Source organism: Colossoma macropomum, unplaced genomic scaffold, assembly GCF_904425465.1.
Source record: "Colossoma macropomum unplaced genomic scaffold, Colossoma_macropomum, whole genome shotgun sequence".
NCBI classification, from domain to species: Eukaryota; Metazoa; Chordata; class Actinopteri; order Characiformes; family Serrasalmidae; genus Colossoma; species Colossoma macropomum.
The window spans coordinates 19,318,826-19,333,163 of record NW_023494793.1 but is presented as its reverse complement, the minus strand read 5'-3'; the positions used below and the strand labels follow the sequence as shown (position 1 = coordinate 19,333,163).

At 40.3% G+C, this 14,338-nt stretch overlaps 1 protein-coding gene across 8 annotated transcripts in view; it reads left to right on the top strand.

Moving 5' to 3' along the window:
• The window catches only part of kdm5bb (lysine (K)-specific demethylase 5Bb), a 33,972-nt gene extending 21,396 nt beyond the window's left edge, over positions 1-12,576 (top strand). For 3 of the 8 annotated variants that reach the window (XM_036578738.1, XM_036578734.1, XM_036578732.1), the window contains 16 exons: positions 892-1,054; positions 1,254-1,373; positions 1,469-1,663; positions 2,710-2,891; positions 3,859-4,031; positions 4,153-4,303; positions 4,504-4,618; positions 5,047-5,417; positions 5,805-5,943; positions 6,372-6,551; positions 6,786-6,944; positions 7,787-8,260; positions 9,725-9,800; positions 9,950-10,146; positions 10,290-10,550; positions 12,142-12,576. In XM_036578738.1, coding sequence (XP_036434631.1) covers positions 892-1,054; positions 1,254-1,373; positions 1,469-1,663; positions 2,710-2,891; positions 3,859-4,031; positions 4,153-4,303; positions 4,504-4,618; positions 5,047-5,417; positions 5,805-5,943; positions 6,372-6,551; positions 6,786-6,944; positions 7,787-8,260; positions 9,725-9,800; positions 9,950-10,146; positions 10,290-10,550; positions 12,142-12,279 — 3,094 coding nt within the window. In that variant the 3' untranslated portion in view covers positions 12,280-12,576. The remainder of the gene's footprint in view (positions 1-891; positions 1,055-1,253; positions 1,374-1,468; positions 1,664-2,709; positions 2,892-3,858; positions 4,032-4,152; positions 4,304-4,503; positions 4,619-5,046; positions 5,418-5,804; positions 5,944-6,371; positions 6,552-6,785; positions 6,945-7,786; positions 8,261-9,724; positions 9,801-9,949; positions 10,147-10,289; positions 10,551-12,141) is intronic. The other 5 variants (XM_036578737.1, XM_036578740.1, XM_036578733.1 and 2 more) reach the window with 4 other exon arrangements.
• Positions 12,577-14,338: the final 1,762 nt, after the last annotated feature.

Sequence of the window (14,338 nt, the reverse complement as noted above, 5' to 3'; positions counted from 1 at the left end):
ACAAATTGCTTACTCCCCCCTTAACCTTTTATTCAGTGCTCTGCAGTGGTCCTAGGTGTTGTTTGAAAAAACTGAATATTACATACTGCCTGTTTCATATTCTGGTTGTATTAGTTTGTCAGTGATTAAGGGAAGAAAAGTGACAATTAGGGTGTGACTGATTATAAAAATTTTACTCATACCACGTTTTAAGGAGAACGATTCTAATAAACCATAATCAGCCGATATGTGTTGTAGTTAAAAATATGGCTGACTATTGTTTAAAAAATGTTCAATACTTTGACTACTTTGTACGATTCAGAATCAGTATCAGTCTCTTCGGTATACAAACAAAGTGGGTGTGGCTTAAGACATAAGTGAGTGCTACATGCTGGAAGTGGGTATATTTAGTAACTGAAACATACTGCAGACAAACCACAAAGTGCTGATGTTAATAACATGCATGCTGAAAGTAATTTAGACACCCAATCAGCAGTCTAGATTTTGGAACAAGCATGCTTATTGGCTCACATATGCAAAGACTGATTGTGTATTGAAATTCAGTATTAAATGGTGCAGAATTTTTCAATACTCTGTAGTTCTGAAGTAATTTGTTATCAAATTTTGTTACCCGGCCCTGGTCAAAAAAAAATTAAGCTCTCAAAGTGTTAGTAAACAGTGCTTTGCTGACTGATGTGATTCAGTTGTCAGCTTTGAATTGTTAGATCTCAGTGTCAACTTTTTAATGGTCAAATTTCTTAAACTCAAGCATCAGAAGCTTAATCGTAAATGATATAAATATTATAGTGTGGTGGGCAGAGCTTCCTAGAATTAAATCGGTTAGGACTTTGTGATGAAAGAAATTAGATTTATTTATTAATCACTAATTTGCATTTGTGTGTACATGTTTAGGGGAGAGCCAAAGACATGGTATGGAGCTCCTGGGTTTGCAGCTGAGCAGCTGGAGGCAGTGATGAAGAAGCTGGCACCTGAGCTGTTTGAGTCGCAGCCCGATCTATTACACCAGCTTGTCACAATCATGAACCCCAACACACTCATGGATCATGGAGTGCCAGTGAGTTGTGTAGCATCTTTCATCTATTTCTCTCTCTCTCTCTCTCTCTCTCTCTCTCTCTCTCTCTCTCTCTCTCTCTCTCTCTCTCTCTCTCTCTCTTCTTTTCTCCCTTTCTCCCTTTCTCCCTTTAGCCATAGTAATTACAATGGTAACTAACTAAGTAGCTTGAAGTAATCTTCTACTTAATTCCCATCTCTAGATTTACCGGACCAACCAGTGTGCAGGAGAGTTTGTCATCACGTTCCCAAGAGCCTATCACAGCGGCTTTAACCAGGGTTTCAACTTTGCAGAGGCAGTCAACTTCTGCACTGTGGACTGGGTAAGAGTGAACCCCTGTCTCAAGCACCTGATCTACAGCTAGTTTTATATGGCACGGGCTCTAGCCATAGATAACCCACCCCACTCTTTCCACAGATGCCGTTGGGCCGTCAGTGTGTGGATCATTACCGTTTACTGCATCGTTACTGTGTGTTTTCCCATGATGAAATGATCTGCAACATGGCTGCCAAAGCAGAGAAGCTGAACGTGGTTCTGGCCTCAGCTGTACACAAAGACATGGTGCTAATGATCAGTGAGGAGAGGGACCTACGAGACCAAATCCGCAAAATGGTGAGAGCGGGTGGCTCAAAATGATGGAACATATTTCTAAACAGGGTGGCAAATTAACTTGTTGGACTGTCACAGTGCCTGGTGATTGGCCTTTTTTTTACCATTAACATGTTCTGCTGGTTAAAAATATCTTGTGAACTCTTCAGCACTCTTTGTATCACTTTGGTTTCCGTTCTGTTTGGTAGCAGATCTGATCTCAGCTGGCTTTTTAACACCCTATGTCACCACATAACTGCATGCTGTGCATATCATCTGACTTCACTATTAATGTTAGCTGGAAGCTTTGTTTGAAACAGTCAATGTCTTTTGTCACCTGCAAATTATGGTTTAAAGGGTAATTTTTCAAACCTTGAAAAATCCTTAAGATGTTACAAATGTGTTCTCAGATGCCTGAGACATTGTTTTACAATGGTTTTGAGAAGGTTTTGGGCTGATTTTTAAATTCTTTTTTAAATACATTCATGGCGGAGAGATACATGCAGGACATTGTGAGGCTAAATAGAACCCAAAGAAACCCCTTTTTTTTCAGGTCTACTTCTATTTTATCATGAACATTGCAACGAAAAATGACGCTCCATATTTAGTGCATGTGTAAGGCCTTGCTTTGCTTTGTTTGACAGATCACAGCTATTGTTTTGCAGTAAATTACAGTGCCTCTGTTTTTGTAATTCATTCTAATTGTCGATCTGAATCTGCTAGTCAGCCAGTCCACAGTTTTGTTCCATCACAACTTTTTAATACATCTGCGGTGGCCAGTCAGGGTTCAAATGTATTGGTAGCTGGAACACAACAATTGGGGCAGCACAAGGTGGACTGAAAACATCTGCTCTACATATTCAGTTGAAACAGTATCCGTTTTCTTATCTTCACAAACATTAATGTTATTGTGGTTATTGCTTAAAGGTAAAGGGGAAGCATTATTGAATGCTTGTTTCCTGTTTTTGAAACCACTTCGATCAGCTTCAGACTCTCCGAACAACATGCGTATTTGTCTTTTTTTATTTTTCTCTTTTATTTATCTCCATTATTGTTTTGTCTCTCCTCAGGGAGTGGTACAGTGTGAGTTGTTTGAATACGACTTGCTGCAGGATGATGAGAGACAGTGTGTTAAGTGCCGCACCACCTGTTACCTGTCTGCCCTCACCTGTCCCTGTCGGCCAGGTGAACAGGTGTGTCTGCACCACGCCCACCACCTGTGCTCCTGCCCCATCTCCAAGTACATGCTCAAGTGAGTGTTCCATGGAAACACTGTTCAGCTTCACAAGCTAAAAGGGGAATTACACAATTTTTTTCACCTTTTCTGCACAATTATTATATTATGATGTAAACAAAGAAAGATGGTTTGATGTGAAAATCTCTGTTCAAGAGAAACGTTCAGAGTTGTTCAGAGTGGTGTTAATAGGAACCAGGCGTCCAAAGCGTCTAATAACCCTAAAAGCTACCTCACAGAGGGTTATTACACGAAATGGTTAATATGATGCTTGACGTCTGAGAGATTGTTTTAAGATAGGCTTGAGAAACTTCTGGTCTAAAACCTATTGTTTAAAATCGATTTGTGGTGGAGAGGTACATTTGCATTTCTTGAATGCGCTGAAAAAGTGTAGATTATCAGTAGACGGATCAGTAATCGGTAAGCTTTTTACACTTGAATGCGTATAGAGTTTTTCCACAGGGGTGGTTATATAAACAAGATGTCCAAAGTGTTTACAGTCCCTAATTGCTACCTCATAGAGAGTTTCTTACATAATACTTGTTATTGATGTTACTGGTATGTATGGAGACATTATTTCATATTTATTTTGAGATCATTTTGGCCTAAAACCTATTTGAAATGCATTAATTGCAGAGAGGTACATGCAGGGCATTGTAAGGCAAAATAGTACCCGAGGTTCACTAGTCATCGTAAACCCAGTTTCCTGTCACTGCTTTTGTAAAGAAATCTGAGTCAGTAAGTTTCTCTATGATTACACATCAAACCGCTCAGAATGACTGCATTTGCATGTCACCATCTGAATTAGGCAGAACATTTTTTTTTACAAATAAAAAAGGACCCCTCTAAATTTTGTCAATTTTTAGAACATGCAAAGTATAAGTTGCCACATTCTGATTCAGCTATTGCAGTAGAAACTTCAGTACTTGATTTATTGATTCTAGTAATTAATATCTAAGAAATAGATACTGATTTTCTGCTGCAGGTATCGCTTCACACTGGATGACCTCTTCCCCATGATGAATGCTGTAAAGCAGAGGGCCGAGTCCTATGACGAATGGGCCTCACGTGTTACTGAGGTGCTGGAGGCCAAACTGGACAAGAAACGCAGTGAGTTTCACTTCACTGACTGCAGTGAGCTTGGCTTGAAGAAACATGGTGAATATGACTTGTGGAAACTCTGTGAATATGTAAAATTCTCCAGAAATTAAATTGTTGCTAATGACAAGAGATTATCTGGCATGGACAAATTTTAGTTACGTTCCCTTTTTCTCTTCAGACCTTTCAGTGTTTCATTCTCTGATTGAGGAGTCAGATAAGATGAGTTTCCCGGATAATGATCTGTTACGGCACCTGAAACTGGTCACTCAGGATGCAGAGAGATGTTCGTCTGTGGCCCAGCAGCTGCTGAAAGGCAAGAGGCAGACAAGGTATTGACCTTCACTGTCACACCAGTTGTGTGCCAAAATAGACCGATTACTGGTCCTAGCACTAAGACCAGGTGATGACCCTAAAACAGGGCTACCTTCTGGCCAGCATTGTGGGTTATGTGTTGGTATGTTTAGAACTGTGTGACATAGGCGTCTCTGTGCATGGAAGAGTGAGTGTTTAACGCTTTGTGTCTGTTTAGGTATCGTACTTCTGGGGGGAAGTCTCAGAACCAGCTGACCGTTGAGGAATTGAGGTCATTTGTCCGTCAGCTTTACAACCTCCCCTGCAGCCTAATGCAGGCACCATTGCTGAAGGTAAGAACAATACATACAATCAGTGCTCCTCACAGCAGGCCTCCTTATTCCCAGAAATACAGAAATAGAGAATCCTTCATTACTGATGACTAAAATCTGGAAAATCCACACATTACTGTAGCTGTGGTCTCACTGAAGCCATGACAGTGGGCAACCCACAGAGCATATTATGGATATTGTCAATACTAAAAAACACTTCCTAACTGCACGATTGATTATAAAATTAGATGTAGTGTAGCACAATATGCAAAATATTGAATACAAATCACTGGAGCCATAGTTTTTGTAGTATTTTTTAAAAACTGGAACTACTTTGTTCCAATTTATCAGAGATTAGAAAAAAAATAGATATCATGTGCACATATTGAACTTTCCATGGGGAAAAACAAGTCTCTCTTTTTTTTTATTTATTTATTTTTTTCCCTCAGGAGATGCTAAACCGTATTGAGGATTTCCAGCAGCACAGTGAGAAGGTCCTCTCCGATGATGTAAGTGCGGATTTGGTGGGGGAGATCCAGTCTCTGCTGGATGAGAGTTCAGAGTTTGATGTGTGTCTGCCGGAAGTTCCACGGCTGCGGGAGCGTCTGGAGCTCGCTCGCTGGCTTGCGGCTGTCCAGCAGGCTGAGGATTCGGCCACCAGCCCCCGTGGCCTATCTCTAGATGGCATGCGGCAGCTGATTGACCACGGCGTGGGTCTGACCCCTCACCCGTCCACAGAGCGTGCCATGGCCCGCCTGCAGGAGCTCCTCACTCTGTCTGAGCAGTGGGAGGAGAAAGCGCAGATGCTGCTCAGGGCCAGGTGGGTGCAGCATTGAGCCACTCTGACTCCATGTTATTTGGAAAAGGCCAATGTTTTTCGCATGGATTTAGAAGGTTTTTGCCATAATAAATAAAGCAAATTTGTAGGAGCTACATAAGAAACTGTTATTTATTAATGACAGTCTCATTTTGCATAATAATTATTTTCTTAAGTTATTTGTTAATGGCTCAGTCTGTTTACATAATTGTTTCATATTTGCTTTGTGCCATATGGGGGCAGAACTTAAAAGGCTAACTGACGTAATTTGATCTCTTAAATTTTCCAGTTAACATATGGCAGTAAATTAGGTATGCCATGTAAATTCAGATGATTTACAAGTGTTACCAAAGATTGCACTGCTGACTATAAATCAATCATCTCCCTCAGACCTCCGGAAAGTGTGGAGTTTCTGTCTGCTACTCTGAAAGAAGTTGAGGCCATTCCTACGTACCTGCCTAACTGTCTGCTGCTGCGAGACTCTGTTAACAGAGCCAGAGACTGGTTGAAGGAGGCCGAAGGTGTACAGGTAAAGGCTATACACTTTTTCTTAACAGTTGCCGGAGTTAAATGCTATCTAGAACACCTTGATTGAACTTTCAGATTAGCTATTTTGTTTAAGTTGAACCTAGAACTAAAATCTTCAGGAGAATTTGTCCAGGTGTCGAACACTTGCTAGGAGTAGGAGCAGACACTGTGACAGAACAATGCTACCAGCTTACTGGATACTTAAGGCAATGTTTTTAGTACTTGATTACTTTAATACTTCATTATTAACAGTTACTTAGTGAATACATGTTATGCCTGAGATCTTATACGAGTCAGTGACACTAGTCTAAGGTTGCCCAACATACTGATAATATTAACATTAATGTTGAAAGCTGTTTCCATGATGGTGATTATTTAGAACTGTGTGTGTGTGTGTGTGTGTGTGTGTGTGTGTGTGTGTGTACACAGGCAGGAGGGCGGGTGCCTGTGTTAGACACTCTGTCAGAAATGGTTTTGAGGGGCCGTGCAATTCCTGTGCAGCTAGACCCTCTGGAGCGGCTGGAGGCGTTGGTCTCTGAGGTCCAGGCCTGGAAGGAATCTGCAGCCAAAACGTTCCTGTTGAAAAACTCCTCCTTCACCCTGCTGGAGGTGCGGCCTGAGCTCACAAATCACAACTTTATAAACTCAAGCTGTTTTAACTTGATTAAAAACAGCTTGGGTTTACAGAATGGCATTGATTTGGCCGTGTTGGCAGCTGTTGAAATTTTCCAAGTGGAATTTTGGTTTGGAACCCACCTGACATCTTCATAATTTTCCTCTGGAGTGACTTTCAGTAGAACTATATTTTCATCTCCCTCGCTTTTTGTGTCTTTCTGTCTTCAGATGTTGTGTCCACGATGTGAGGTAGGGAGCTCTCTGAAGAGGAAGATGAAGAAGACAAAGGGTGACACAGTGCCATGTGGGAAGAAGAGGACAGGGCGACTGGACAGTCTCAGTGATGTAGAGAAAGCCCTTTCAGACAGTAAAGACTCAGCCTCCGCTGTACGTTTTAATACATATATTGTGACTTACAATTAAAGCTGTAATTTGGTTGCTTTCAAGTGTTGAGAGAACTGACACACTATGCAAACACTGTAGTCAGACAAATACTGGGTTTATGAATCTCAAATTTTCCTAAATAGCTTTTTCGTTCTAATGATAAGCCGTCATCTTTTGATATAATGGACAATTAGTTGCCTGTCAAAAGTTTGGGGACATATAGCTTTACAGAATGTTTTCATTAATGTTTGCTGGTTTGTAGTGTCTCAACATCTTAAACTAACCAGGTTCTTTTTTAGGTTAAAAGGCTATTAATGAGTAGATGATATTTGTTGGTTTGCAGTATCTTCACATATTAAAACTATTTAGGGAAAGAATATCCCACACGTATTTTTGACAATATTTATAAGAGCACCGCTTTGGGAATAATTCCAAAGCCTACACATTTTTTCCACTTGATTTAATGTCAGTACTCAAACCTTTCAGCTGTTTAAACCAAGTTTGGAGCAAAAGATTTTGAGTGTGTTTCTTCTGCTAGCTAGGTCTCCTCCTATCATACAGTGCTACCAAGCTGAGAGGTTAAAGGCTAGCATGTGGTTCCTCAGCCACTGCATCTATTTAAACTGTCAGTAATGTTTTTGGACAGCTCAGCACTCTTGAAGGAAAACAGTAACTGCCATTACTGTTATGTCACATAACAAACACCCACATAGATTAGAATAGTGCTGAGTGATAGGAGAGAGGGAGGTCCAGCCTACCTACCCAGAGCGAGCAGGGCAAATATCTGTTTATGTTGACAAAACTTGTGCAGCTATTTTATGTTTCCCCTGTTTTCTGTCTCTTAGATGGTGACTCTTGCTGAAGTGCGTTTGAAGGAGCTGGAGTCCCTAGCATCTGTCCGTGCAGCTAATGAGTCCAAGCTCCTCCCCTCAGCTGACTGTGGCGCACTCAAAGTGTGTGTGTGTCAGAAGCCTCCCATGGGCGCCATGCGTCAGTGTGAGCTGTGTCGGGATGCGTTCCACAGAGTGTGTGTGGGTGGGCCGGTGGACACCCCTGATGCTGAGCCATGGTTATGTCAATCATGTCACCGCTCATCCAAACCACCTCTGGACAAGATCCTGCCACTGCTGGCGTCTCTGCAGAGGATCCGTGTGCGTTTGCCTGAGGGAGACGCATTGCGCTACATGATCGAACGCACGGTTAGCTGGCAGCGGCGAGCCAGAGAAGTAACGACCTCCTACGACCTCTCGCCCACCTCTCAGGAACACAAGGGCAGCTCACCACCACAGAAGCGCTGCGGAGCAGACAGCAGTGCGAAGGTCAGTGCAGTTGTTATGCAGTGCTCAATGGAAAAGGTCGCCCATTTATTAACAAGTCCAAAATCTAGTTGATCAGTATGATGGCCTGAAATGATAAAAGGTTATGACCTCCAATTAGTTTCAAGGCTAATTGCTACTACTGCTGTTTTAGCTATGTTGCACACTTCAGTCCATCTTTATAGATATCCACCCACCCACCCGCCTGCCCACTCAGGGCTTGGTGTCCTGTTCACATTTCCACCTTTAGTTCTCAGGAAATAAGTTTTGAAAATTAGTTCCCCCCCCACACTTACTGGCTTGACCCTAACATAATTCATTACAAATTACTAATTATTTCTCTCAAACTACAATGGAATTACTCATTTATTACCTCTTGAAAACAGGAAAGTACAAGAGAAATCCATAAGTTCTTTTAAGCACCTTATTTTAGCCATTCATAGTAAAAGTCTCTCTCTTCTTCGGCACAGGGCTCTTTATCCGTGAGTTTCATATTAGCAGGTTTAGATGTTCAGAGCAGGCTGTTCACCACGTTTACACTGCTTCCTGCTACTGCTACACTGCTTATGATCACAGTTGAAGTCGTGCAGTCAGCTGTTGCAGGTAGCACATGCGTACACAAATTAAGGACAGGCACAAATAATATAGATATGTAATCTAGAAAATAATTGCACTGTTAGAGATGATTAAGTAACATGATTCTTATGAAGTCAGTGACTGTGATTACATGAATTTATAAGGTAATGCATTACAAAGTCATTTTGCAAGAAAAAGTAATCACATTACTTTGTACTGTGTTATTCTAAACACTGGACTAGTCTTGTAGGCCAGAATTTGCCTATCAACAGAAAGTCTAGTGCTTTTTTCTGGCCAACAGTCTACCTTGTCGTATTCACTGATATGCCAAACGACCAAACGTAGCACATACTTCATTACAGTGCCCAGTTCATGCAGCTGTTATCTGCCTAGAATTTAACTGACTGGAAAAATAAAACTTTCTTTCCTGTCCGAATGATAAAAAAACTCTGTGCAGAATTGCATATATTTGGACGTATGGATAGGCAACCAGAATGGAACTGACAAAATCCCGATTGTTGTGGTTAGTTTGGTGTTCAAAAGGGAAACATGGAAATGGAAAATTCAGCCAGATTTAACTTTCATCATCCAATACTCTCCCATTAACTGTAATCATCCAATGAGTACTTGAGTGGAGGCAGAGAAATGGTATCACACACTTACGTTATACGTTGCGATAAAGACTTCCACCTAAGATGCATGTGTGTTTCCTCGCTCCTCGATTCATCTGAGTACATTCAAATAACTGATACATCCTTAAACATAGTGGTGTATGATTGATTTTTGGGTCACAGGCTGGAGGGAGTTGGACAGAGGCAGCAGCTAGAGATTTGAGATCCACCCTAAGCAGTCTATGAACTGACTGATGTTGTGATGTGTGTTTTTGATCAGCAGTCTCAGGACTGGAGCAGGTGCAGTCAGGAGCAGTCAGTCTTCTACATAGAGCAACGATGCATCCCTCTGCAGGGTACGTACTGAAACACAGTGTGGGAAGACATTTTTACCAGAAAGATATCTGGATGTTTTGCCATGTAATATTGTACAAGGGGTTTTCTCTGAAAGCCATCTGAACTGGGGGCTCAAGATTTAACATGATGTGTGTGTTTTGTATTTTAGGTCTGAGTGCAGAATTGGAGGAGTTGATGGTGGAGGGATTATTGCTACAGGTTTCATTGCCAGAGACTGAGCAGCTGTACTCACTGCTACTGAACGGCCCACCCGTCCAGCGCAGCCCTCAACACACACAACCAGCACAGCACAGCCCACAACACACACCCTGCCACTCTCAGGAACACACCTCACCACACAGGGAGGTACGTGTGTAGGTCAGAACTATGACCAGTTAACAAACGTCAGTGTCTACTGACAGTGAATACAATTAGTGTGGTCTACATCACTTTCCTTGAAGCTAACTTCAATTCAGTCCTTTTCCTGTCTTATCTGTTGTCTTTAAAAGAGAGATGCAGTCACCTCAGCAGAAAAGAAAGCAAAGCGGCGGATAGAGAAAGAGGGGTTGGGGCTGGACACGGAGGTAAGGGAGCGAGGGATCTCAAAAAGGAAGAAGCAGCGAATGAGTAAAGAGAAGAGGAGAGAGAGGAAAGCAGCATCTGTCTCTGCATCTCCCAGCTACTTGTCTGACCTGTCACCCTCAGACGACTCAGAGGAGGACATGATCCTCTGCCCGGCCGAGAGCTGCCTACAGCCTGCAGGAGATGAGGTGTGTATGTGTGTATGAGTGTTTCTATGTTTTTTGTTTTTTCCTGTGTTCTAGGTATTCTGGGGGTGTCGCAATTGCTGTAATAATTACAGCCATCACACTGCACCTAGCACATCTGGACAAGCTGTGTGGGTGTGGTTAGGGCTGGGCGATATGGCCAAAAGTATCAATGTGCAAAAGTCTTAGGCAGTCAAGAACCTGTTTTATCTTTACAATTATACAACGTTAGAATAAACCCAAATATGTTCATATAAAAAAAAATACATACAAAACATAATCAACTTTTTGTGTTTTTAAAAGGTTTTTAAAATGCTGGTTAGAAGAATAAAATGAGAAGAAAACAAGTTTGGTTCCTGACGTCCTCTAGTCACTGTGTGGTTTTTCTTAGCCAAATTAGGCATTGGTTGATAATTGTAAATGCTGGGTTTCCATGAAATTTGGAAATGGTTACGCTAACACACTCACACAAAAAAACAGATAACAAATAAATGTTACTGCCCAGAAATATAGATTTACATATATTCTCTTCAGACTTCTCCTAAGGCTTTTGCACAGTACTACATTTATTTATTTGATATAGATCATTATTGGATATTATTTGTTATATTATGTTTCCTAATGGTAAATGTTTTTTAACAGCATTTTGAACGCTGAAGAAAACAAGACATTGGATTCAAGAAAAAAACTTTAATCTTATTTAAGTAACCAAATAGACAGGTCATGATCATGAAATTTTAGCTGACGATTAACTGTCATATAAGTAATTACGATTAACAGGTTAATTGTCTTTTTTTCCGTCATATGCAGCTATTAATGTACAAGCCTAAAGTTGCTAGCAGCTAGCACTGGTTGTACTGTAGAAATGATACACAACGTTGTAGTCTACAGTCTTAAAAAAAGTTGGTTCTTCGAGGGTTCTTTAGTAAAGAAATGATTCTTTGTATCATGAAGAGGTTCTTTAGATTGATGGAAAATATGCATGAATGTGCTATAGATGGTTCAATGTAGAACCTTTTTGAAAAGGGTTCTGTATAGCACCCAGTAGCGTTGAGCTTGTAGCAATAAAAGAACCCTTTTCATCCCTGTTCTAAATACAACCATCTATAGCACATTCATGCACATTTTCCATCAATCTGAAGGACCCTTTCATGATGCAAAGAACCCTGTAATCATTAAAAGGATTCTTTGAGTTTTCCTGGTTCTATATAGAACCATTTTCTTTATTAAAGAATCCTTGAAGAACCATCTTTTTTAAGAGTGTACCGTTACATATAATCGTGTGTTGACTTGCGAGGACCTATAATTTTTTTCTTGAGAGTAACTCTCAAGGTAACTCTCCTGACTGGCCTGTAGTTTGTGCTGTTGGGAGTAAAAGGTGTGTACAGAAGTACAAATTGTTCAACGTTCAGAGCTTTGCTTCTAAAAACTCACTGAGGAACAGAACATTACAGTCACGTTATCGAAAGTGCCTCAAACGTGCATTATCGATATTGAAAAAAATCATTTTGATCATTATTATTATTTTATCGCCCAGGCCTAGGTGTGGGTGTGGGTGTGTGTGTGTTCTGAGTGTGTTCTCTCTCTGTTGCAGGTGTACTGGGTGCAGTGTGATTGCTGTAACCAGTGGTTCCATATGGTTTGTGTAGGAGTTTCTGCAAAGATGGCAGCAGAGGAGGACTACATGTGTGTCACCTGCAGCAAACAAAATATGGACCAGCGCCGAAAATGAGGCCGAGGAAGGAGAATGGGGGAATGTGGAGGACTAGGAGAACAACTAGTCCATCTCCCCTCTTCCTCAGTCTTTCCCTTTGTACTGTCCTGTTCCCGGTTGTGTAACTGACCGTCCCCAATTCCTTATGAACCTATGACCTCTGACCTTTGTAACAACGGTGCTATTTCCTCTATTTCGAATTTTTTTTTTTTTTTGGAATCTGTCGTTCTGAATGATGCTATTTGGTCACTTTTTTGTATTTTTACAACCTTTTCCTTCTATTTGAAATGTGTGGTTGTCTTAAAAGAAAAGAAAGATAATTATGCTAAATGAAGAGTCACAGTGGGCGTATACAGTGTGGGTATCCGTTTTTATGCTGCTCTGTTGCATTACAGAGACAGCAAGAGAGATGTTCAAAGCATGTTGTGAAAAACAGATTGGAAGGTTTTCTCGTTTCCCGGGGATCTGCATGCTGAACCAGAGACATAACAACGCAGGACACACACAAAAAAACAGAAACAATCTTTTTCACCAAATATCTACAATAAATAATTGAGAAATAAAGAGAAAACTTATTTTTTTGGAAAAACCCACTGTTTAGTACACATGCATCTGGGATTATATAATTTTTCTCTGTTGTTTGTTTTCATTTTGTAGATTAGTTTATTTATCTGAGCAATAATAATGTCAGTAAGCATTCAGAGGCTTGAGCATGTGTATGAACTGTGTGCCTGGTGCTTTAGAGAAGATGGTTCCCTGTACAGGAAGCGTAAAGTGTAGATGGTGCAGTCTGGGTTGGTGACTAGCGATGTAGCAGCCAGGGAGAGATGTGTACAAAATAAACTGCCACAAAACTTGCTTGGGCTATTTTGCGGGGTGGGAGGGTGGAGTGGGTGTCTGGGTTAAGCTTGTTTCAGATGTCCTGGTTTATAGTGTGGAATAAAAACCCTTTGGTCTAATATCTTACAAAAAGTCTGTTTGTTTCTGTCTAAAAACTCTTAATAGGCTGTGTAACTCTGTCAAGTCAACAGAGGTAATTTCATAAAATACTGAATGCATGATTGCATTTTCACTGATGGCCATTGTTTAATATTCAATGCAAAAACATGGCTCTTCTTAGGTGTATTCCTCCTTCAGGTATTTTAAGCACCAGGATGATCGGCCACATCTCCAAGAAGCCCACTTTTAAAGAGACTAACTGTCCAATATTTTTATTTTTAAGCATATTGCATTCCCCAGTTTTTTTCTCCCGTAACACTTTCAATTTACAGTTAATTATTCGGTCCTGAATTAATTATAATTAAAGTTAATTATTCATAATTATTGACTACCAGAGAATGTAAAATGGAAGTGGACTGTATTTTTGAGCTCTAAAGTAGTTTTGTTTTTTTTGTTTTTTTTTAACAGATTTTTTATGGAATTATTTAATTTGTTAATGTATTATGGAAATTAAAAGTACATCAACTATGTGATTTACAATAGTAAACTAGAAAACTTTCACCTAACCCCCTATAATTGTGGGAAACTAAACAAATGTGCACAAACACGTTCAAACTAAAGATCTCCAACAAAACATCTGGAAAGCCACTATCCAACGCACCTGACAATTTCTGAAAGTTAGACCTATAGCTTTAGAAGACCTGAATATAGAGTCTCCTAGTAACAAATTGGCTGTGAGAAAGATTACAGGCAATTCCTAAGTCAAGTGTGAAAAATGTACAGCAGTAGAGGAAAAAGACAGGAAGTGTTCAAAACCTACCATCCAAAAGAGAAAATCCAACAAGCCTAGTTGAAACTCATATGCCATGTTTAGAACACATAAAAGATGGCAACACAATACTGATGTAAATAACACAGTAAATACTCGCCTGATGTAGGAGTTTATTGGATGGATAAAATGGATAAAAATGAAAGAAAATTGAATAAAATTTAAGCTCGGAAAGTAAGAGTTTTGAGCCGGTTTTAAGAATATTACAAGGATGTTTAACCACCTCTCTTGTTTTACCTGTTTGTTTTAAGAAATTTAATCTGCCAATACTGTAAGATAGTTAGATACAGAGTAACTTAGAAATGAAGT